The sequence below is a fragment of the Lipophrys pholis genome, assembly GCF_963383615.2.
Source record: "Lipophrys pholis genome assembly, chromosome: 20".
NCBI lineage: Eukaryota > Metazoa > Chordata > Actinopteri > Blenniiformes > Blenniidae > Lipophrys > Lipophrys pholis.
Genome location: NC_137648.1, coordinates 21,629,816 through 21,654,861, shown reverse-complemented (window position 1 = coordinate 21,654,861; position 25,046 = coordinate 21,629,816). Strand labels below are relative to the sequence as shown.

Genomic DNA, 25,046 nt, shown 5'->3' with positions numbered 1-25,046 from the left:
CAAACAAAAACAAAATAAACTCCCCGTCCGTCGTGGTTCTTCTTTTCAAATGTACAAAATCAAAATGATTCAACACGCCTCAAGTCACTGAACCGCTTCCTGGAGAGCTTTCTGCACGGCCACATGGTCAAACGCCACGCCTTCCACTGGCCACGCCTTCCACTGGCCACGCCTTCATTCGACCACGCCTTCCTTTGGCCACACCTTCCCTCGCCGGACATCCGATGGATCCCCGGAGGATCGAGGACGAACTCCACGAGGAACCGACGGAAACTTTCACCAACACATGTTAGACGACACGACACAGAGCGGGGGGGGGGGGGGGATAAACACTGACTTTAGGGGGGGGGGGGGGGGGGGGGGGTCCTGCCACTTCGTCGGGTCCGTTAACACTGATTAGTTTGTTTTCTCACACGTCACAGACGAAGCTCCACGACACAGAAACAGATCCAGTTCATGTCAGAAATGCCCCGTCAGCCTCGGCGCCGCCTGGCGAATACTGGCCGCCACGATCCAGTGTACGGAAAAAAAAAAAAAAAAAACCTGAATACTGAAATCCATCAAACGTCCACACGGCTCCGCCTCCATAACGTCCCAAAGTGCAACGTAAAGTGTCGGCGACTCGTTGGTCCAGTTCAGTCAGAAACAAGAGAAGAAGAGAAGCCGGCGCCGGCGGCGGGAACTCGCCGCCTACCTCCCGAACACGCCGTCGTACTCCAGCAGGATCAGCTCCACGATCTGGTTCTGGTACACCATGTGGACCGCCATGTTGCCCGTCTCCGTCTCCGGCCGCAGCAGCGTCGGGCCGAACACGATGGCCACGCTCTGGGTGGTCATACGGTTCGATTCCCCGTGATCGATCACCCTGCAGGGGAACAGCCCGTCAGAGGGTTACACACACACACACACACACACACACACACACACACACACACACACACACACACACACACACACACACACACACACACACACACACACACACACACACACACACACACACACACACACACACACACACACACACACACACACACACACACACACACACACACACACCTCCAGGCGGCACCATAATAGCCTTTCTGAACAGAATCTACACCCTGGCATGCAGATGCACAATAACAACAAACAATAAGATGGAGGAGATTAAATGTATGTAGAACCTCCACACACTGAGCGTCGCGCTATAAATTTCCTGCAGAAACACCACTTCACCACTTCATAGCTGCTGAATTACAGCAAGCACACCGCCATATAAATGCAAATAGGAAACCCGGCGAATGTCATTGTGAACATATGATCCTGCCTCCGGCAGCGGGGGGCGGAGAATACGGCGGGCGGAGGCAGCGGCGGGCAGAGGCACCAGTGGGCGGAGGATACGGGCCAATCACGTGTACCACGGGGAAACATGCCAGGAGTCACACAGGTTGAGACCCGGTTCGATTCCCGAGCTGCAGGGTCAGGTTAAGAAGAGACTACAGAAGAGCAGAGAACCTTCTGCTGCCATCCTCCATTTATTCCCTCTATCCATCCATCCTCCATTTATTCCCTCTATCCATCCATCCTCCATTTATTCCCTCTATCCATCCATCCTCCATTTATTCCCTCTATCCATCCATCCTCCATTTATCTACCCTCCATCCTCCATTCATCCAGGTTCATTCAGGAAATCTGATGTCTTTAAACTGAACAGAACAGCAGGTTTCTGTGGTTCTGCAGGAGCCAGGTGATCGTGAGGCGTGGCGGTGGAACATGAGACGTGGCAGTGGAAGGTGAGACGTGGCGGTGGAAAGTAAGACGTGACGCATGGCGGTGGAAGGTGAGACGTGAGGCATGGCGGTGGAAGGTGAGACGTGAGGCATGGCGGTGGAAGGTGAGACGTGAGGCATGGCGGTGGAAGGTGAGACGTGAGGCATGGCGGTGGAAGGTGAGACGTGAGACGTGGCAGTGGAGCGGCGCCAGTTTGTACCTGCGCAGGTGCTGGAAGAGAACCTGCAGGGTGTCGTGGTTGGCTTTGGGAAGCTTCTTGATCAGCTCTCTGATGGAGCTCACCCTCTGCTTGTAGTCGGAGCTCTCTGAGGACACACACACACACACACACAGTGAGCGCACACTGCCACCCGGTGGACACTAGAGGAACTGCAGTCTGTACTCACTGATGGCGTCGACCAGGTCGTTGAAGGAACCATAGGTGAAGAGCGGCTCAGGAAGCTCCCGGAAGAACATCTTCAGAGCTCCGGTCGTCACGTGGATGTCCTCCCATTTACTGTCATTCAGGTCCACCGTCTCGTCTGGAGGGGGGAGGGGGGGGCAGATAACCAATGAGGTCAGACTTTAAACCCTCAGTTATTTCACTACCCGCTGCTCTGGTAACATGTTTGGTTTATTAGGTCAAAGGTTTGGAACAATTATTGGTCTGTAGTAAATGGGAGAGTAAAGGGTGGAGGAATCTAATAAGATTAAAATAAACAAATCAAATCAAATTATAGAATAAAAACATGTGGACCAGAGAGGAACCAGAACTTACCGTGATTCACAGCAAAGCGCAGCTTCTGGATCACCGCCAGGTTCCCACTCACTCTGTAAAGACCGTCGATATCGAGACCTGCAGGAACAGAACCGGGTCAGGACGGAACAGAACTGAGTCAAGGCGAAACAGAACCAGGTCAGGACGGGACGGGACAGAACCGGGTCATGAGTGGGCAGAACTGGGCTGAGGACTGAACAGAACCGGGTCAGGACAGAACAGACCCTCATCACAGCAGGTCTTTTCCCCCAAAAATAAAAATAAATCGATGAATAAAAAACAAGAAAACATTCGTCCGAATTTATCGTCAGTAACAGTTTGAATGAGGAAGGGAGAGGAAACCTCCACGTCTCTTTAGAGGAACTCAGACTAACAGCAGCTGATCCATCCATCGGTTACAGCTGATCCATCCATCGGTTACAGCTGATCCATCCATCGGTTACAGCTGATCCATCCATCGGTTACAGCTGATCCATCCATCGGTTACAGCTGATCCATCCATCGGTTACAGCTGATCCATCCATCGGTTACAGCTGATCCATCCATCAAGTCCAGGAACGGATCATTAAACCGATTCAAGTGTAGAAATACTCACCGGTGTTTTCCACGTGGTCGATGCACATCGTCACAAAGTTCGGCACCGAAGTGTTTTCTCTCTGGCAAAGACTGAAGAGGCTGCAGCCAAACACCTGGTCTGCACACACACACACACACACACACACACACACACACACACACACACACACACACACACACACACACACACACACACACACACACACACACACACACACACACACACACACACACACACACACACACACACACACACACACACACACACACACACACACACACACACACACACACACACACACACACACACACACACACACACACACACACACACACACACACACACACACACACAGAGTTAACCTGCTGCAGTCTCACCCCGGTGCGGTTCTGGTTCCGGTTCCAGTACCTTTGATGTAGCCTTTGTCCCGGACCGCCTGGTAGGTGGGCCGGCGGGTCAGGAACTTCTTGAGCTTCATCCTGGTCTTCTTCTGGTCCGAGGAGTCCATGCTGACCGAGGTCTTCATGGCTGGAAGCGGGGAACAGAGCGAGGCGTGAGAACAGCGACCCGCCGCCACCGGAGCGGCTTCAGCGCCGACCCGGCTCACCTCGGGTCTTCTTGGAGTCCCGCTGGTCCTTCTCCCGGTCCTGCTTCTCGGCTCCGGGGGACTCGGGCAGGTCCTCCTCGATGGCCTCGTCAGACTCCCAGGCCTGCAGGACACACAAGTTGAAATAAAGTGTGAATAAACACACCGGCCAATGAGAAACCAACTTCATCACCCGACTGGTGAGTCTAATCCCCTGGATTATCAGTTTTCATTTTAAGAAAAGAAATATCAGTATTTATTCCGAAATGATGAAAACGTGAGACTGTAAACGCTCACAGTTCACCTGCTATAACTCAAAGCGCCACCAGGGGGAAGCGGTGAGCTGGAAGACTTTTTTCACAGCAGCTCAATGTTTCACCAGGAGAAGACAAACAGGAATTAAAGAGGGACAGATGTGGATTCTGATATTAAAGGTTAAATTTGAGTATAATAAACTGTTAAAAGTAAAAACAGGATAAATGAAACGAAACGACTGAAAATGTTTTCAAAAAGTGAAAAATCTACAGTTTGAGTCATTTACAGTTAAAAAGAGGAGAAAGTAACTCGTGTGCAGTTTATCCTACCTTTTCCCTTCAGTTTGATTCTCAACATTCTGGCGTTTTTTCATTTGTGGCGTGTATTAAAATATACTGGAACTATTTGGGTTGCACCGATACCGATACCGATACCAGCCTGAGGTATCGGGGCCGATACTCCGGAGAGTGAAACAGCCAGAATCTGGTTCCGCGCTCAGAGAAGCGCCGCGGGCGGTGCGGTCCACTCACGTGTGTGTTGACGGTCTCGGTCAGCGCCCGGTACCAGTCGTTGATCACGCTGTCGATCTCGGACTGGATCAGCAGCTCCGTCCCCTGGCGGGTCTTCAGCTGCGGGACGAGACGAGCAAACGTCAGAGCGGCGGGCAGAGCGGCGGCCGCAGCGAGCGGGAACCCGGTTCAATACCTCGATGACGTGCTTCTTGCTGGACTTGTCCTTGGAGGCCCAGTCCACCGAGCCGCCCCGCAGGTCCACCGTGAACTCCGGCTTCGACTGGTTGCCGCCGAACTTCTGCAGACAGGAAGCAGCAAGTTTTACACTCTGGAGACGATCGAGAAGCGTAAACACCTCAAAGCCAGGAAACACACACACACACACACACACACACACACACACACACACACACACACACACACACACACACACACACACACACACACACACACACACACACACACACACACACACACACACACACACACACACACACACACACACACACACACACACACACACACACACACACAGACACAGACACAGACACAGACACAGACACAGACACAGACACACACACCATTAGTTCTTGTTATTGGTGCTCTTTAATCAGCACCGGGTCTTTTAGTCACGATTGGTTTCAACATTTCAAGCTTCAATTTAAGGATTTCAGAAAAACTGTTTCAGTTTCAGGGGTTAAAGAGTCCAGATCCAGAACCAGATCCAGAACCAGATCCAGAACCACTGGAGGTTCAGGTTGAATCCAGTTTCCACAGTTTGCTTTAGTCCTTTTCCCAGGATTTTTTATTAAACTGTTTTTGTTCTTTTCTCCCTTTTCTTCTTTCTTTTAATCTAATACTTGCATATTTTTACTAATTTAATTAGAATTTTTTTTTTTTGCTTTGTTTTGTTTTTCTCTCTGGAGTTACGTAACTCGTTTGTTCCTTTCTCTTGATTTTTTATTAAAAACAAAATGTGTTACTTATTTTCTCTTCATTTTTAAACTAATATTTGCATTTTTTTCTCTTCATTTATTTACATTAATACATTTTTTTCCTCTGGACTTCCTATTTAAACTTTAAATGTTTTGGCTCTCGCTCTTAATTTTTTCATGTTTATTTTGTGCTCATCTTTTCCCTTTTTCATTTCTTTTATTCTCTTCCTATCAAACAGTGGAATATCCGCCGACTCAGCGGGGCGGCGTGTTCGAATCCTCCATCCAATATTCTTAAGAGAAATTAGATAAATGTATAAGCCCCGCCCCCAAAACAAAGACATTCAGTCATCTGCGTGTGTGTGTGGAAGTGAGTTAATCTTCAGGCAGCGGTGGTGAAGTGGTGAGCCCTTCCACCTCACACTCAGGGACTCGGGGTCGATTCCTCGAAAAGGGTTCGCACGTTCTTCCCGTTTGGTATTTTTCAAGAAAATAATCGAAGTTCTTTTGAAATGAGGTGAATAACAATAATGATGAATTAAGATGAAAAACTCTCCGGTGTTTAATTATTTTAAAATAAGTTGGTTGTTTTTTTTTGTTTTTTTAAAAGCCTTGAGAGAAGAATGTCCTCAGAGATGAAGGTGACGAAATGAAACGCACCCTCGTCAGCTTCATGAGGAACGAGGTGAAACCAGAACGAGGGGCAGTTAGAAGAGTTTTAATGTTTTAGGTCTGAAATGAGGAGGAGGAGGAGGAAGAGGAGGAGAAGGAGGAGGAGGAGGAGGAGGAGGAGGAGGAGAGGACTGCAGACATGCAGAGAGACATGCAGACAGACGGGTGGAGGCAGACGGGTGGAGACGTACAGCAGCAGCCTGGACAGGCCGACAGGCCACATAGGACACAGCCGGGCGGAGCTTGAGCGAACGCTTCCAGCCGCTCAGCAGGGCGAGAAGCAGCTCAGGGAACGAGCCGCTGGGGTAGTACGACTTGAGAGAGAGAGAGAGAGAGAGAGAGAGAGAGAGGAGGAAGACAGGAAGAGGAGAGAGAGACAGGATGAGGAGAGGAAGAGGAGAAGAAGACAGAAAATGGAGGAAGAGGAGAGAGATGGGATGAAGATAGGAAGAGGAGAGGAAGCGGAGAGAAAGAGAAGAGGGAGGATGAAGACAGCCAGAGAGGAGGAAAAGGAGAGGAAGACAGGAAATGGAGGAAGAGGAGAGAGATGGGATGAAGACAGGAAGAGGAGAGATAGAGAGAAAGAGGAGGAGAGGAGAGGAGGAGGAGAAGAAGATAGGAAGTGGAGGAAGAAGAGAGAGATGGGATGAATATAGGAAGAGGAGAGGAAGCGGAGAGAAAGAGAAGAGGGAGGATGAAGACAGCAGGAGGGGAGGAAAAGGAGAGGAAGACAGGATGAAGACAGGAAGAGGAGAGGGAGACAGACGAGTAGCAGGACTGCAGCTCGTCCATATCAGCGGCTCTTTCCCACCAGTAGCTACTCGACGCTCCTCGGTCGTTCTCCAGTACATTACAGTAATACAGTTCTTATATGTTTATTATTAATATTACAAACTGTGGATTCTTATGATGGCGCTTCACTGTCTGGTGTTTCGGTTTCACTGGTGCCCCTGTTAACTGGTGACCTCTGCCACCAGCCGTTAGCGGCGGCTGATGTTAAAATAAGACAAACAAACGTTACAATACTTTAAACTTTAATGGGAATGTGGTTACACGGCGTTCTCCAGGACAGCTACGGATTCTGGTCGGGTTTTTAACATCTGCTGTGAAAAGGGGACGCTGGAGGAAGCTGGTCACCATTTAACAGGGGAACCAGTTAATCTGAAACACCGCTGATACTCGATTTCTGAGCTTCTGTCTCTGTGATCAGGTTTGAAAAATGGCGAGTGAACGAGTCACCCTCTGACCCATTTGGTATCAGGAACCGGTTTCCTGGTACCAGGTACTGCTTCCTGATTAATACCAGGTACCGTTTCCTGGTACCAGGTACTGGTTCCTGATTAATACCAGGTACTGGTTCCTGATTGATACCAGGTACTGTTTCCTGATACCAAGTACTGCTTCCTGATTGATACCAGGTACTGCTTCCTGATAACAGGTACTGCGTCCTGATTGATACCAGGTACTGCTTCCTGATAACAGGTACTGCGTCCTGATTAATACCAGGTACTGTTTCCTGGTACCAGGTACTGGTTCCTGATTGATACCAGGTACTGGTTCCTGATTGATACCAGGTACTGGTTCCTGATTGATACCAGGTACTGGTTCCTGGTACCAGGTACTGTTTCCTGATACCAAGTACTGCTTCCTGATTAATACCAGGTACTGTTTCCTGGTACCAGGTACTGGTTCCTGATTGATACCAGGTACTGGTTCCTGATTGATACCAGGTACTGGTTCCTGGTACCAGGTACTGTTTCCTGATACCAAGTACTGCTTCCTGATTGATACCAGGTACTGCTTCCTGATAACAGGTACTGCGTCCTGATTGATACCAGGTACTGGTTCCTGGTACCAGGTACTGCTTCATGGTTGATACCAGGTACTAACAACACGTAGTATAGAATAGCGTCAATAGCGAGTGGAGTCGAGTAGGACCGAGTGGAAAAGCACCAAAACAGCCAGTCGGTGTTTGACAACCGGTGGTTTTGTAACCTGCAGCTGTGAAATGAGAGCAGCTGACGACGTCAGAATCAGGATTAACATCTTAAACTCATTAATCCCGCAAGAATAAAACACAAACCTTCAATGATGAATGAGATCGACTCGACAAAAAAAAACTTTGATTTGTGAAGAAACTGAAACTTTGAATACATTTTTCTACTTTTCTGGATTTAAATGTGAATCTAATTCAATTCTCCTGTTTATGTAAAATAAAGTTCCATTTGGCGTTTTCTTTAAAAAACAACAAACAATACTTCATTTTTAATATATAATATTAGTATTACAGTGAAAATCATGTATTCAGTTGTTTTCAGAGCAGATTAAATCTTTTGGAGCGACTGAAAAAGGAAAACTATATTATTAAGCGGTTATTATTCAGTTTAAGTCCTTCTGAAGGACCTCCATTAAGACGATTCATTTTAGGCCGTTTACACGACAAGGTTTCAGGTGAAAACGCACGTTTTTTGTGAAAAGTTACACGGAAACGAAATACCACGAAAAATAGAAAATAGCTGGAAATAGTTGGACCAACTTAATAGGATTGCTTCAATTGGTAACTATCCTAACTATGGGACTGTGATTCCTGAACTTAAGTTTGAGGAGCTTGAGCCGTTTAGATGTTCCCAGTAGAAGGAATTCCGTTGGTACCGTACCCAGCTGGTGCTGCCTCCCTGGCCTTTAGCGAAGAGCAGCGACGAGCCCTGCAGCACGGTCCAGGAGGACGTCCAGTTCTTCCTGGTGGGTAGAAAGAAACCGATCAGGACCTTCCAGGACCTTCCAGGACCCTCACAGCTCTGCCGTCACGTCACACTCCTACCTGACTTTCTTGCCATTCTCCGTGATTTTGGTCACGTTGAGGACTCCGCATTTCTCTGAAGGCTGAGGACACAGAATCACATGTGAACAAGCAGCTTGACGCTGTGGCTGAAGGCCGCCAGCAGGTGGCAGCATAGCGCTGCTGCAGGGAGCTGGGTGGGTGTTGGAGGCAAGGATGGGTGGATGGTTCATGTAGAGGCAGTGAGGATGTAGAGGGATCAGAGTTAGCAGGGTGAGTGGGGTTAGCAGGGTTAGCAGGCTGAGTGGGGTTACCAGGGTGAGTGGAGTTAGCAGGGTTAGCAGAGTTAGCAGGGTTAGCAGGGTGAGTGGAGTTAGCAGGGTTAGTGGAGTTAGCAGGGTTAGCAGGGTGAGTGGAGTTAGCAGGGTTAGCAGGGTTAGCGGAGTTAGCAGGGTTAGCAGGGTGAGTGGAGTGAGCAGAGTGAGTGGAGTTAGCAGGGTTGGGAAAGGTAGAAGGGTTAGCGGAGTTAGCAGGGTTAGCAGGGTGAGTGGAGTGAGCAGAGTGAGTGGAGTTAGCCGGGTTAGCAGAATTAGCAGGCTGAGTGGAGTTAGCAGGCTGAGTGGAGTTAGCAGGGTTAGTGGAGTTAGCAGGGTTGGGAAAGGTAGAAGGGTTAGCGGAGTTAGCAGGGTGAGCAGAGTGAGCTGGGTTAGCAGGGTTAGCAGGGTTAGTGGCGTTAGCAGAGTGAGCTGGGTTAGCAGGGTGAGCAGGGTTAGCAGGGTGAGCAGGGTTAGCGGCGTTAGCAGAGTGAGCTGGGTTAGCAGGGTGAGCAGGGTTAGCGGGATACTAACGGTCGAGGGGTGTTTAGGAGATGAGGGGCAGGAGTCAGAGTCCGGAGGGCTCTGCTTGGGCGCTGGAGCACACTCCTACCAACAAGAGGAACAACACCGTGAGATGCTAACTGCACGCTAACGACATGCTAACTACATGAGAAAGGAGGAGGTTAGAAAGGGGGAGGAGCTTGCAGAGGAATCACGTCTTCACGGATTCATAAGCAGAGTTAAGATCATCATCAGGCCTCGTTTACGCGACAACGTTTACGCCTGTTTACATGAACTCACACACACACACCCAAGTTGGATTGTTATTGTGGTGACTGTCAAAATAAAACCACCAAGTTGGAACGTTGTTACAGTGACTGTCAAAATAAAACTACCACGTTGGATTGTTATTACGGTGACTGTCAAAATAAAACTACCACGTTGGATTGTTATTACGGTGACTGTCAAAATAAAACTACCATGTTCGATTGCTATTGCCGTGACTGTCAAAATAAAAGTACCAAGTCCAGGAGAATATGGACTGGGAGTCATGACACCATGGAGGAAACTTTGTTCTGATTGTTTCTACTGAGCATGTGCAGAACTACTGGTTACTATCAACGTGGTGTGTAGAAGCAGTAGCGCAGTAGCAGTTTTTCCGCCATCTACCAAGCGTTTTCAGAAAGTGTCGCTTTCACCCGTTTATATGACAACAGAGTCGGGGCTTTTTCAAAAAGTTCCACTTTAGGAGCCTTTCTCAAAACATTATCTTTACTTTTTTCTTCCGTTGTCGTGTAAACGGACCCAAAACACAACAAAAGTTCTGCCGTGAAATCGTTGCCGTGGAAACCGGGCCTGAAATCAATATTTCTCGTTCCATCAACATCCACAGAGAACGACCAGAATCAGAGTGTGTGATTGGGCTGAATCCATCAGAGATCAACGGGCAGATTTCCAGTGATTATGGAGGTGGGCGGAGCCGCGGTACCAACTTTATCTGGGTAGAGAGACAGGCGGAATCTCTTCCTGTGTGAGTCGGGCGCAAACCTCCAGAGTTTGAAGGAGAACTGCAATGAAAGCGGCGCTACGGTTTAAAGTCTGAGGAATCAGACCTTCAGCAGTTTGACCTGGATGAACAGCGACACCTCGGCAATGTGGATTACGTTCTGGCAAAATATCAAGAGGAGGGGAAAGCTAAATGGAGAAGTTGCTACAGATCCACCACGTCCTGCTCTCGCACCTTTTCCCTCACTAAAATAATCCAACAGAGATTAATCCACAGGTGGCAGTCGGCGTCGTACCTTGCCGTTTAGGTATGGTCAGGGTTGTACCTTGTGGTGAAGTTATGGTCTGTGTCTTAGCTTGCCGTTAAAGTTATGGTCTGGGTCATACCTTGTAGTGGAGGTATGGTCAGGGTCGTACCTTGCGGTGGAGGTATGGTCTAGGTCATAGCTTGCCGTTGAGGTATGGTTGGGGTCGTACCTTGCTGTGGAGGTATGGTCAGGGTCGTACCTTGTCGTTGAGGTATGGTTGGGGTCGTACCTTGTCGTTGAGGTCTAAGACGTAGGTGCTGTGCCTCCACTTGGTGAGCACGATGGGGTCGGGCTGCTTCCTCTCCAGGCTGCGGCTCTTTGGGACATCGCCGGGTGGAGGAGAGATGTTGTACTGCAGACAGAGAGAACAGCTGAGGCTGGTGGTCCCTCCAGGTCACCCCCCCCCCCCGCTCCGAGACACACACACACACTACCTCTCCTTTCACCTTCCACAGCATCGGGCAGAGGGGCGTCGCTTACGGACAAAACATTGTTCCACCAACGATCAACCCAACGAGTCTGAGAGCAACTTCACGAGTCTATTCTGATCTGATCCTGAGATTAAAGAGCAAAGAGCTTCGAGTAGAGTCAGCCAGAGTTCATCCACTTATGAGGCTACGCACCGAGGAAGGAGGAGGAGAAAGGACGAGGAAGAGGAGGAGGGCGAGCAGCACCAAGAATGCAACAGCTACAGAAGTTTTCTGGACATTTCACTGGGTTTTTGCACCACAAATGGTCATTAAAATTGCCTTTTTGTTGCTATTGGAGTCAGTTTTAGTCACATTTGTTTGTTTTTTATAACATTTTCATCACGTTTGTTCTGCGACTGAACAAAGAAACACTTTAAAGTTTAAATCTAAAGGTTATTATGCTCTATTTTTCTGGTCCGGCCCACTCAGGATGAAGTTGGACTGCATGTGACCTCTGAAATAAAATGTGTCATGCTGTCGTACCATCCTTACCTTCGCTAACCAAAGTTGGGTGACCAACGAAGTTGGCCGAGAAGATTATGTGTCTGTGTATTTATTTATATATTGGTTTATTGGGAAAGGACCAATCCATTTTATTTTGGGACGTTAACGACTAACCGTTTACAATTGAATCTCAAAAAACTGAAAGAATGTTCCATACAAAGTGGATGAGAGAGGCTCCTTATGGAGATCAAAGGAGATCAGCGTCTGTTGCCATGGAGACGCTCCCTGCTCAGTGTTTCACACAGTGATGTAGCTACCTGACAGGGCTAGTTAGCATCGATATGAGCTAACGGCTATCATGCTCGCGATGCTAACTCGGTTCTACAAACAAATGTGGCGTTGGCGAAAGTCTGCGCTCTACCGAGTGTAGCTCTAGTTTTGTAATGTGACAGTATTCGGTTATATTTGTATGTTAATAAAAGTTTGGAAAAAATACATGAGTAGATCCGGTTGTATGTGAAAAGTTTAATAAAAAAGAATAATAAATTTAGCATCTGAAGGAATAACAATCTGTCATTCTGGTCAGAATATGACAATCCCTCATCTAAACCCGTGTTTGATGGAGGAAAGAGTTTTCTAGTTGTGGATCGACTGAGCAGATTTTATAAACCCTGCTTCCATGAGCAGTGGTGAGCAGTGGTGAGGAGTGGTGAGCAGTGGTGAGCAGCAGAACTCGGGAAGGTGAGCGTGACGTGTCCGTACCTTTGGCAGCTCCCACTCAGACCTGGATCCGTCAGCGCTGTAGTAGTACGGCCGACCCTGTTCGTCCACGTGTTTGATCCACTGCAAACACAGAGACACGTCAGATCAGGCAAACGGCGCCGGCGGAGGAACGTGAGGGCAGCAGAACGCCAGCGCACCTTCTCCTGCGTGTGTTCGGACACGTAGAGCGTGTGTCCGTGCTCGTCCAGCTCCTCGGACCAGCCCCTGGGCGGCGAGCCGTACTGGCTGTCGGACTGGCTGGAGTGAGTGCTGAGACAGTTCTCCTCCGACGACGGCAGCTGGCGGGACGGAAGCGTTCAGGAGAGGAAGCATTAGACAGACTGACGGAGCGAAGGCTGACACCCACCCCGGGGACGTCTGGGCCTCACCTCGCTCTCTGGCGTCCCCTGGCGGACGCTGCCGGTGCTACCGCCGGTGCTGCCGCTGGTGCTGCCGCTGGCGTCCCGGGTGCGCGGCGGCTTCCAGGTGCGCTCGCCGCTGGCCCGGTTGTAGTAGAAGTGGCGCCCGGTCAGGTCTTTGTGGGTCTCCCAGTCACCCAGGATGTGGAGCGGCGAGCCTGACGGGACGGGCGGCAGGCTGGACTGAGAGATCTTCAGCTCCTGGAGGTTGGTGTAGACCGGAGAGTCGGAGCGGCCTGGGCCAGTGGGCGACATGGTCTGGAGGAGGAGGAAGAGGAGGAGGAGGAAGGAGATCAGGACCCATTAAACTCACAACATTTCAAGCGATGAAGCATTGTTTTTGCATTTTCGTTCCAGAAAAATTTCATGTTTACACGGTAACGTTTTGAAAACGATGTGTATTTCCGTGGAAATGCTAAAAACAATGCAGTTTTCACATTGGGCCACTAGTGGGCGCTGTTAGTTTTAGTACTGAAAGAGCGCACACACACACACACACACACACACACACACACACACACACACACACACACACACACACACACACACACACACACACACACACACACACACACACACACACACACACACACACACACACACACACACACACACACACACACACACACACACACACACACACACACACACACACACACAAAACGAAGTTGGATTATTATTACGATGACTGTCAGAATAAAAGTACCAAGTTGGATTGTTAATATGGTGACTGTCAAAATAAAAGTACCAGGGGAATATGGACTGGGAGTCATGACACCATGGAGGAAACTTTGCTCTGATTGGCTCTACTGAGCATGTGCAGAACTACGGCCGAAGCCCAGGCGTTTCTGAAAAGTGATGTTTCCAGTGCCTCTGAGCACCGTTGTCATGTAAACAAACAACCACAACACAAGGAAAGTTTGGTGTTTACACTTGGATTGGTTGCAAACAGGCCCTCAGATACAGTCGTTCAAGATTTCCAGGAGCAGAATCTTCACTCAGTCCATTAAATATAAATCCAGACGCAGTCGTGAAAACACTCCAGTGTTCGGTCCAGCATGAAATCACATCAGCATCGGCAGCAGAACCTCCACCCAGAGGAAGTGGCTTACAGGCTGCATCGCGCAGAACGAACCCCAAAGAACAGAAATCAGCCGAGCAACGTAATCGTCATTCGACCCTGACCAGCAGGAACCAGACGGAAGGAGAAGCTTTATGGGAAGCATCCAGCGTGTCAGGGTGAGTATTAACAATCAAACTCTCTAATCAAACACCAACAATAGAAAGCAGCTCCACTCATTCAGTGAGTCATCATAGGGGAAGAGTTGATTTTAGAAAATGAGAGATAATATGATTGAGGTTTTCATGAACAATGACTGGGGATGTCCCGATCACACTTTTTTGCCCCCGATACCAATCCGATTTTTCAGAATTGAGTATCGGCCGATACCGATACTTTCCCCATCCGATACTTACATTGCTATTGCAAATATACTCAATAGTCTATTTTTGGTGCAATTAAGACGTCTGAAGCTAAAAGCACTATTGGCAGAAGCTTTGTTCAGCTAGAAATTATTGTAAAACTCACTTATTGAATCAAAATTCTTCTCTTTCTCTTTAGTTGTTGTTGTAAACCGAGGAACATCCACACGAGGAGAAAACTAACTTTTTTCTCCCTGGCCTTCTCCCAAAAACCGTCCACACCTCACTATGAACACGGCTCAACACGAGGCTTCAGGGCATGTAGTACACATGCCAGGCCTTTAGGGGCGTTGTGACTCACCAAACACAATAAAAAACCAGAAGAAGACAGACCACATAGAAACTTAGAAGTAGACTTCTACACATAAACACATAAACCTCTATATATTACTCTAGTTTTATAGGTCTATGGCCCCGCTCCGCCTGCTTCTAGCTTCTGCAGCTCCACCCGAGCTTCTAGTCCCTGATTGTTGTGGTTATTAGGTGACGTTGCGGACCCCCTTTTTTTTTTTTTTTTTTTTTTTTTTTTTTTAGATCGGCGGGGTGATCGGCTGGATTTGCCGATCCCCGATCACTCACAAATCACTAATATCGACCCCGATCCGATATCTACCGATCGGATCGGGACATCCCTAACAATGACAGTGTAACACATGTACATCAATAAATATTAAACTTTGTGATGAATCAACACGTCCCTGTTGTCCGGCAGTGGCAGTGATGGCGGTGACTTCCTCTCAACTCTGCTGCTAAATTGTTCCAAAATAAATGATTGTTCATGAACCGTTTCACCCTATGAAAGGTTAAAGAAGCACAACCTCAGAGGGCTGAAGTGTATTTCACAATATATTTGTTAAAACCTCACAGTAGTTAATCTGCATGTTTTCTTTGGGTTAAGGTACAGGTGTAATCTGATTCCTTATAAACTTCGGCCCTGATTACATATATATATATATATATTTTACACAGCCATGGCAGAAACACAGAGCGATGTAGTTTGCATGTTGGGCCACTAGTGGGAGTTGTTTGTTTTTGTAAGGAAACCACACTCACACACAGGCATGTGCAGAAGAACTATTTGCTGTGACCACGAGGCGCCATGACCAGCAGCATCGGCTCCGTCGTGGACGTGGTTTTGGAAAAGTTCCAAAAGCACGGTCGTCATGCCAACAAACACCCAAAACAACACAAAGTGTTCTGCGTTCTCTCTTGAAATTGTTGTCGTGTAAACGAGACGTTCAGACTTCCCAGTGAAGCAGCTCATCCAGGATCAGCAACAGCTTTTTCAAAGAAGGAGACAAAGGTCAGTACGCCCCCTTCTGGGTAATAATAGAGCAGCAGGGGGCCGAGGAGCATCCCGCCCACACTCACACTGAAATCACTCTTTTTTTGTATTTTGTTACCCCCTTTTTTTTAAGAAAAGGGGAAATTATTTTCTTTTTTTTTTAAATCACGCAATTACAAAAAAAGAAAAACAGAAAAAAATGAAAAAGAAAAAAGAAAAAAAATGAAAAAAGAAAAAAGAAAAAAATTAAAGAAGAAAAAAGCAAATAAGAAATCTGCCACTTTTAACGCTTGATAAACATGAACTGGGACCGGTTCTGCGTTCGGTTCCGTCGTTCTGAGTGTGGAACAACAGATCGGAAAAGAAGGGAAAGCCGGTAAATTATGCAAAACAAGAGCGAGAAAACGGAGATAAAACTCAGCTTCCTCCTGCACAAAGAACTGAGTGGAGTGGTGATGAGAAGCTGATTCAAACGCTGAGGCCTGATTGGTTGATGAACACGACAGAGAGTGGGTCCCACGGCGCCGCCGCACACACACTTTAACACACACACCAACACACACACACTTCAAAGACTTTCTGTGGCCGTCTTCACACACTTGGCAGCGACTGAAGGTCAGCGGGATCCACGGCCACGGCTCAGAGCGGCGGACGGTCGGCCAATAACCGGAACCATGGCGGGTTGTTTTGGCTCTGAGTGGAGGAGCGACGCCAGCTCCAGGTGAGGAATGTTGGGGGGGGGGGGGGACACAGATGGACCTTCCTGCTGCTCTTGGAATAACAGGAATATTTTTCTCTTCAAATATTTAATATCCTCACATTGTGGAGCCGAGCCAAAGGTTGACGAGGCGTCCAGCTGCTTTCAGTTAGTTTCACCTGCTGAGTCCAGGCTCCGGTCCAGGCTCCGGTCCAGGCTCCGGTCCAGACGCCGGTCCAGGCTCCGGTCCAGACTCCGGTCCAGGCTCCGGTCCAGGCTCCGGTCCAGGCTCCAGTCCAGGCTCCAGTCCAGACTCCAGTCCAGACTCCAGTCCAGACTCCAGTCCAGGATTTGAGGAACCCTCGTTCTTCGTTCCTCGGCGCGGCTTTAATTGGCTCTTTTTAGGAAATGACTCAGAAATAACGAAGTTGGATGATTGGCTGAGGTCCGTTCCAGGGGTCTGCAACCTGCGGCTCTGGAGCAACCTGCGGCTCTGGAGCAACCTGCGACTCTTCAGCTCCTCGGTAGCGGCTCCATAACATTTTCTGAAATGTTTTGTCAATAAACACTTGCAGTCGCGATACGAGTACGAACTCAGACCAGACGAAACATGAAGGCGATGCCCTGCCGCAAACGTCTGCGTCGACGCTACGTCACCTGATACTGATACCGATACCCGATTCGGGTACCGATACCCGATTCTGGTATCGGTGCCTGACTGATAACCTAAAATGTGCGATTCCTGTTCAGCCTCACGTTGCGTCACTCTGCAGCTCTCACTGTCAGCAGCACCGCCACGTTCACACCGCCACGTTCACACCGCCACGTTCACACCGCCACGTTCACACTCTCAAACAGAACAAGACTTTTACAAAGATTAGCGAGAATGAAAGTGAAACTTCGGTTTGATCCTTTAAATTTCAGAACAAAACAACTTCCACAAGCAACGACACAAAGCCGTGAAAAAGTTAACCGACATCCAGCAAAACTCCAAAATAGACGCGGAGCGACTGGTCCTGGTGGAGAGAACAGGCCCGGCGCCACCAGAACCATATGCTGCCACGGCGAGCGTCTGATTGAACTCCACATGAAGACTTCCACTGGCAGCCTGCAGCCACGTTGCTGCGGCCTGGACTCCGATCAGTTAGAGGAGAACAAAAGCAGAGGAGATGGAGAGTGGTGCTGCGGTGGAAGCGGTGGATTGTTCCGGGATTCATCTGCGCTTGCCTATATTGACCTGCTGGACAAAGTCTCACCGCCACCTTGTTCCCGCTGCTGCACACGAACACGTCGTCGTCGTCCTCCCCGGCTCTGATGTAACCCCTGAACACGCTGAGCGCTCGACGCATGGCGGCGTTCCACCTCTCCTTCCTCCCGAAAACCTCCCGTCCTCCCCGCCGAGGCTTCGGCTGCAGAGGAAGAGGATCTCTGCACCTCGCCGAGCCGACTGACACAACAGGAAGCGGCAGAGAAAACCTCTCCACTTCCCCATGGCCGAGTCACAGCAGAGACAGAAACACTCCGATCTGCTTCAACCTGCTGCTCTCTCATCTGAACCAGTGGAAACTTCTACAACCTGTTAACAACTGACCTGCAGGAAAGATTGTGGCCTGGGCTGTGAGAGGAATGGAGAGAGCGAGAGAGAGAGAGAGAGCGAGAGAGAGAGAGAGAGAGAGAGAGAGAGAGCGATGATTTCAATGATCACCACTGAAGTCACTATTGAACATTACTGCAGCACGTTTCTTCACATCAGTTCATCCAAACACAGAGTCGATCAATTCAAGGCTCCATTTCCACGACATTTCAAACGTTTCAGGTGAAAACGCAGCATTTTTGTATTTTTGTCGGCAAAAATGGCGAGTGACCGACTGTCAGCTGTAAATCTAGCGAGTCGGAGACCATGGCCTGGGAGTCAAACGTTGTTCTGATTGTCCAGCTTCTCATAAACAAGAGCCCAGGTTCGAGTCCCTGTTTTCAACGTTGAGCGAAGCGATGCGTCTGCTCTGTGATTGGCCGATCACACTTTAACAGGAAGTTGATCGCAGGTGAGCTGGACGTTCACGCCGACCGAAGCGGTGAAGCGAGGCGGGGGTCTCTGACAGGTAATTAAAAAGGGAGTGGGGCGGGGAGAGGATGGTTCTCTTTGCTCTGGGGAAAGAGGGGAGGAATGAGGGAGGGTGTCGGAGGAGGACGATGTGAGTGCTGCTGCATACTGAGCGACTTCCTGTCTGCACTGCTGTGATAAATGAGCTGCGGACCAGAGACCGGCCGGCCGGCACACTGCACCAGCAGAGCGGTGTCGGCACGCCCAGCATGGAAATGTGTCATTAACTGGGCTCTGAGCTCTGATGGAGGGAATGTGTAGAGGAAAAAAAAAAAAAAAAAAGAAAAGAAAAGGATGAGGACGGCTCGTTAATGGAGCCCGATGAGATTAGGCTGCGTTACCGGCTGTAGTAGCCCTCGTATTTATCACCATGCTGGGACTACCACTCCTCCTCCATGGTTCTCCCCCCACTGGCCCACTGTGCTTGTACAATCAGAACAAAATGACTGCGCCCGGCGGCGGGCTGTAAATTACACCATAAATAATTCTCCTGGAAAGCAGTGCAGGTCAGGACGAGGGCAGAGGAGAGGGTGCAGAGGCTGCAGTACCACAACCCAGCCACTGGGTGGCTAACGAGTAGGAGGGCGCCTCCATCAGATCAATGTGGCCATGAGGAGAAGAGCGTGAGGGGGGGGGCACTGTCAGCACTTGGCAGCACCGAGGACAAAAGCCTGGAGATCCTGTACTGAAAGTACCGCTCCGTTACCACGGTACCGCTCCGTTACCACGGTACCGCTCCGTTACCACGGTAATGCTGCATCACCAAGGTAACACTCTTCCCTCTCATTCACAACAGGGCTCATTCAGAAAACTGCACCAGACAAAGAAAGTGAAGCAATCCGCTCCAACATTCGGTTCCCTGGATTCTTCAGCTCAGCGGCTCAAACACACCTGGCTGACGGTGCGGCGCCGCCACGCCCACAAACACATCAGCATGTGTCAGCGTCATTCAGGAGCTGGCACTGCCGGCGAACAGACGGTCCTCACATCCTGCTCCCCAGATCGCCGCAGTGTGGAAGCGTTGCTACGTCAGAGCAGGCTGCAGCCGCGTGGCTCCAGCAAAACAGACAAACCAGGCGGGCAGAGAGCGAAGCTGCGTTTCCACCTGTGAGGATTTAAAGGAAACTCGGTGAAGGAGCCGTTCTCTCCTCTCCTCCACCTGCAGAGGGTCGACGCCTGTTCACTTCAGTGACAGAACGTTGAACGGAGGGGCCGTCGCTTCAGACGCTTTACAAGACACATCAGGATAAATGTCCCAGGAGATCCTCCAGAGGAAACACTCGCTGGCTGCAGGTTCAACCTGACGGAGAAAAACTAGGAAACTAGAAGACAAGAAAGAAGGAACAAAGTTCAAACTGCAAACACTGGAACGTCTCCTGCAGACGTCTTTGTGTTTTATGCTAATTAAATCGCTTCAGCTTGAGAACTCGCGTATATTTCATCTTTACTTGATATCCACCAAAATAAAATAACTCTTCTCCACCTATGTTTTTTTAAACGTACCGTATATTCAAGACTATAAGTCAAACTGTTTTTACATACATGAAATTATAGCAGTGTAATACCACGGCGGACCACTAGATGTCCCCGTATGACGGCAGAATACTGCGACTGTACCAAGGAAAAACCTCCGTTACCAGATAAGCTAAATGTTGCTAAACCAAAAATCCACACAGCAGAATTGAACGTAGGAACAAAAAGACTTCAGAGTGAGAAAAGAAATCGTTCACAAAACAGAGAGTGAGTCGTAGGTTAAAAGCTGAGGAACAAAATCACAGAAGGTTCTGGAAGCTGCTGACGGAGCTGGATCATCAGCATTTACATCTGAACACGGAAACAGAAATGTTCTTACGTTCCGCTTCATGATGCAACACCTGATAAAGCTTCAGGTGAAAACGCAGCGTTCCTGGGTGTTTAAATGATCTAAATGCGATGTAGTTGGTGTGTTGGGCCACTAGTTGGTGCTGTTGTTAGTTTCAGTACTGAAAACACGCACACACACACACACACACACACACACACACACACACACACACACACACACACACACACACACACACACACACACACACACACACACACACACACACACACACACACACACACACACACACACACACACACACACACACACACACACACACACACACACACACACACACACACACACACACACACACACACACACACACACACACACACACACACACACACACACACACACACCAGGGAACAATGGGCTCTAAACATGAACACAGAGAACGTTCTAGTGGACAGACCACCTGAGCAAACAGAAACCAAAACACAAGGAAAGTTTTGCCTTTTCCACTTGAAATCGTTGCCGTGGAAACGAGCACCGGTAGTCACACACTGCAGACAGAGGCTGTCATCCACCCACCCCCCCCCCCCCCCCCCCCCGCCCTGATGGTGACCCTCTCCATGACAGAGTGTGCACGTTTCCCCGTAACCTGCCTTACATAATGGGATTGTGTAATTGAATCAGCTGAAAGCAGGTTAACAGGAAGTGTGGCGGGGTAAAGGCAGAGCGCCACGCAGCGTTTGAAGCTGAGCAGCGGTGTGGGGCGTGGGGGGTGGGGGGGGGGGCTCCAAGGCAACGCACCAATCTGCTCCCCTTCTTTTGTTCTGAGCGCCCACCCTCCCTCCTCTTCGCCTCCCGTTTCCACGTGGAAACGGCGACATGCGGCGAGACGCAGTAAACGCTCGCTGCCCTTTTCCATCTGCTGCATCAGCTCACCACGATGCACCAAACCTCCACACACACTCGTCCTCTACTGCTCCTGCACTGTGGTGATGATAGTGATAATGATGGTTGTGTCCATATGACCAGATTAACCCAGATTTCTGCATGGCTGACCACGAGTCAGACCACATTCGCCCGCTCGCCCATCATCACATCTGTGGCATTTCACGAGCCAGAGCGCACACACACTCACACACACGCATGCACACACACACTCACACACACGCATGCACACACACACTCGCACACACACACACACACTCTCTCTCTTCAGGAAGGAGGACAGAGCTGAACATGGCTCTCCACTTCAAGACAACAAAGGTTTTGGTAAACAAACAGCAAAAGGTTTTAAATTTCAGTAAAGTGATGTCCGTTTCTATGGCAACGGCAGAAACACTGAAAACAGAGAGTTGCGTTTTCAGTGGCTCCGAGCTCGTTGTCATAGAAACGGAACCCAAACCCACAAGGAGCGTTTTGCATTTTCACTTGAGAATCTGAGAATGTGAGTCGGCACCTTCTCGGGGTGATCACGGCTCTTTTCATTTCACGGATCAGAGGCTCACAACCTCACGGAGACGGAAGCAATTAACCTTTGAGCGCGGCGCCGAAATGTCAGCTGGTGTTTGGAGGGAGACGTCCTGCAGTCTGACGAGACGCCAGAAACACCGGGACGCTGCAGCTCCACTCGGGTTCCTCCACAGAAACACTTCTGCTGCTTTGCAAAGCGTCCTGTGGTTTAACTGCTTAACTAACAAGTCAAACTGAAAATTCTAAAAATTGTCAAACTATCAAAATAAATAGCTATAATTACAAAAACACCTTTCAACCAATGAAAACCTTGAAACAGGTATCAAAAATAAAATAAAAGTAAGTTAGCTGCAACAAACCACTGAAGTTGCTAAAGTGTAGTAGTAACTAAAGTGGCTATCAGACTTGAATCATATGTAGCATGTAGCATCGCTGGCGTTTGAGCCTGAAACTCTTTAGCATGTAGCATGTAGCATCACTGGTGTGTGAGCATTAAACTCTTTAGCATGTAGCATCACTGGTGTGTGAGCCTGAAATTGTTTAGCATGTAGCATGTAGCATTGCTGGTGTGTGAGCCTGAAATTGTTTAGCATGTAGCATGTAGCATTGCTGGTGTGTGAGCCTGAAACTCTTTAGCATTTAGCATGTCTCAGAGTTACGTGCTTGAGCAGTTAAACTACTGAGGCAATGGGAATCAGAAGCGAGGCGACGGGAATCAGAGGAGAGGCGAACAAGGAGAGTGTCCAGGCGCTAAATCACAGCGAGGTTCAGGAAGTCCGACTGTCAAAACGAACCCAGACGAGAAACCAGACGTCTCCTTCTCTTTCAGCCCTGATCTTTTTGTTCAGGCGTGTGCAGACGGAACCGGACTCTTCAAGAATGTGAGTGACTCTCGGGTATCAGCGGGTCGGTGTGTACAGCTGTCAGAGACCGGACGCTCGCCCGTTCAGGAGAAACCAGCTCCTCCCGTCACACGGTCCGACTGACCCGGTGACACCTGATCAATCAGCGGCTCCACGTCCTGTCAGAAGGTTATTAGGTGGACCAGACGGCAACCGGCTGATCAGCAGCAGCTTCATTCAGGGTTTCCAGGTCTGTGTGTGTGTGTGTGTGTGTGTGTGTGTGTGTGTGTGTGTGTGTGTGGGCTGTCTCCACCAGAGGAACATCCAATGAGTGAAGGTGAAGCTGCTGTTGCTGTCGGGCTGCAGACAACGTCCACATTAGTAGTAGAGGCAAAGTTATCAATCCTACTATGACCAGGCCGCCATAGATAATATACATAATCCGAGCACATCATCTCGACTGATGCTTCAACCGAACCGCACATCCAATTCAACGAGAGCCGAGACCATGAGAGGACGAGGAGCGAGAGGATCTATCAGGTCAACGATGAGCTAGAAATCAAAATGTCGCGTTTTCCGTAGGACCTGATCGGAAAACCTGGCAGAAGAAAGAACTTCGTCCATATGAGGATTGACTCCAAGCACCAACTTCCTTTTAGCATGTAGCATCCAGGGTGTGTGAGCCTGGAACTCATTAGCATGTAGCATTGATGGTGTGTGAGCCTGAAACACATTAGCATGTAGCATAGCTGGTGTCTGAGCCCGAAACTCTTTAGCATAGCTTTTGTGTGAGCCTGAATCTCATTAGCATATAGCATAGCTGGTGTGTGAGCCTGAAACTCATTAGCATATAGCATAGCTGGTGTGTGAGCCTGAAACTCATTAGCATATAGCATCTCTGGTGTGTGAGCCTGAAACTCATTAGCATATAGCATCTCTGGTGTGTGAGCCTGAAACTCATTTGCATATAGCATAGCTGGTGTGTGAGCTTGAAACTCATTAGCATATAGCATAGCTGGTGTCTGAGCCTGAAACTCTTTAGCAAAGCTTGTGTGTGAGCCTGAAACTCATTAGCATGTAGCATAGCTAGTATCTGAGCCTGAAACTCTTTAGCATGTAGCATAGCTAGTGTCTGAGCCTGAAACTCATTAGCATGTAGCATAGCTAGTGTCTGAGCCTGAAACTCATTAGCATGTAGCATAGCTAGTGTCTGAGCATGAAACTCTTTAGCATGTAGCACAGCTCGGAGTTATGTTCTGGGCAGTTAAACGACTAAGCGACATCGCGCTAACTGTACTGATGATGATGTTGCTGATGATGATGATGCTGCTGTTGTACAAACTATCTTCCTCTTGATATCTTGTCAGAACATAATTCACAGTCCATCTTACTTCTGTCTTTCTCATTAATATTAAAGAATCGCTCTTCCTCTCTCGTCCACCTGCTGCTGATGTTGCCGACGTCACGTAAAACTGCCGATACAACCCAGCGAGTTGTATCGGCAATCTTTCATGAGAATGAATACATGCAGTAACGGGCCAGATACTGGTACCGGCATCGACGTGTTCCTATTGGATACGGAGACAAAGGGAGAGTCTGTCCAGCAACCTGGTTGCCGGGCGGCGGCCAATGAAGGGACGCTGGCTGCTCTCGTCAAACGACCTGCCAGCAACCCAACAACATCAATGAGTTCTGTTTAGTTGGGGAAAAGAAAAAAATATATATCGCTGAAGGAAAATTCAATTTGTGTAATGGAGGTGGCGTCTCCAGATCTGGCGGTTCTTAGAGTCTCCGTGGGGTTTCTGGACGCTCAGGGCCAAAACTAACAGAGTGTGGGCCGACGGCGCTGAACGCTGGACGGTTCGCTCTGACACCGACAAAGAAAACCTGGTTAATGAGTGACCAGCAGCAGACGGACCTGCAGAACGCCCCGGAATCCCCTCTGACCGGAACTAGAGCACCGCCCAGGCTGAGGGGACGTCTGGTACCTCTAGGTCCGTCAATGTTTAGTGAAAATGCTTCTTTTTTGTGTTTTCATTTCAGAGAAGTTTTACGTTGAAACATCAACATTCTGAAAAGGACGTATGATTGTTTTAATACTGACACACACACACACACACACACACACACACACACACACACACACACACACACACACACACACACACACACACACACACACACACACACACACACACACACACACACACACACACACACACACACACACACACACACACACACACACACACACACACACACACACACACACACA

At 49.0% G+C, this 25,046-nt stretch overlaps 1 protein-coding gene across 1 annotated transcript in view; it reads right to left on the bottom strand.

Annotated features, from left to right (window-relative positions):
• Positions 1–586: 586 nt before the first annotated feature.
• Positions 587–25,046, bottom strand: part of LOC308125951 (rho GTPase-activating protein 12-like) — a 55,177-nt gene continuing 30,717 nt past the window's right edge. Inside the window, exons 3-17 of the mRNA XM_080489999.1 lie at positions 13,043–13,330; positions 12,812–12,952; positions 12,654–12,734; positions 11,207–11,329; positions 8,889–8,950; positions 8,725–8,806; positions 4,654–4,758; positions 4,479–4,577; positions 3,715–3,817; positions 3,516–3,635; positions 3,126–3,224; positions 2,531–2,608; positions 2,160–2,294; positions 1,973–2,078; positions 587–865 (exon numbers count right to left, since the gene is read on the bottom strand). Of these exons, the coding sequence (XP_080346125.1) occupies positions 691–865; positions 1,973–2,078; positions 2,160–2,294; positions 2,531–2,608; positions 3,126–3,224; positions 3,516–3,635; positions 3,715–3,817; positions 4,479–4,577; positions 4,654–4,758; positions 8,725–8,806; positions 8,889–8,950; positions 11,207–11,329; positions 12,654–12,734; positions 12,812–12,952; positions 13,043–13,330 (1,797 nt within the window). The 3' untranslated portion in view covers positions 587–690. The remainder of the gene's footprint in view (positions 866–1,972; positions 2,079–2,159; positions 2,295–2,530; positions 2,609–3,125; positions 3,225–3,515; positions 3,636–3,714; positions 3,818–4,478; positions 4,578–4,653; positions 4,759–8,724; positions 8,807–8,888; positions 8,951–11,206; positions 11,330–12,653; positions 12,735–12,811; positions 12,953–13,042; positions 13,331–25,046) is intronic.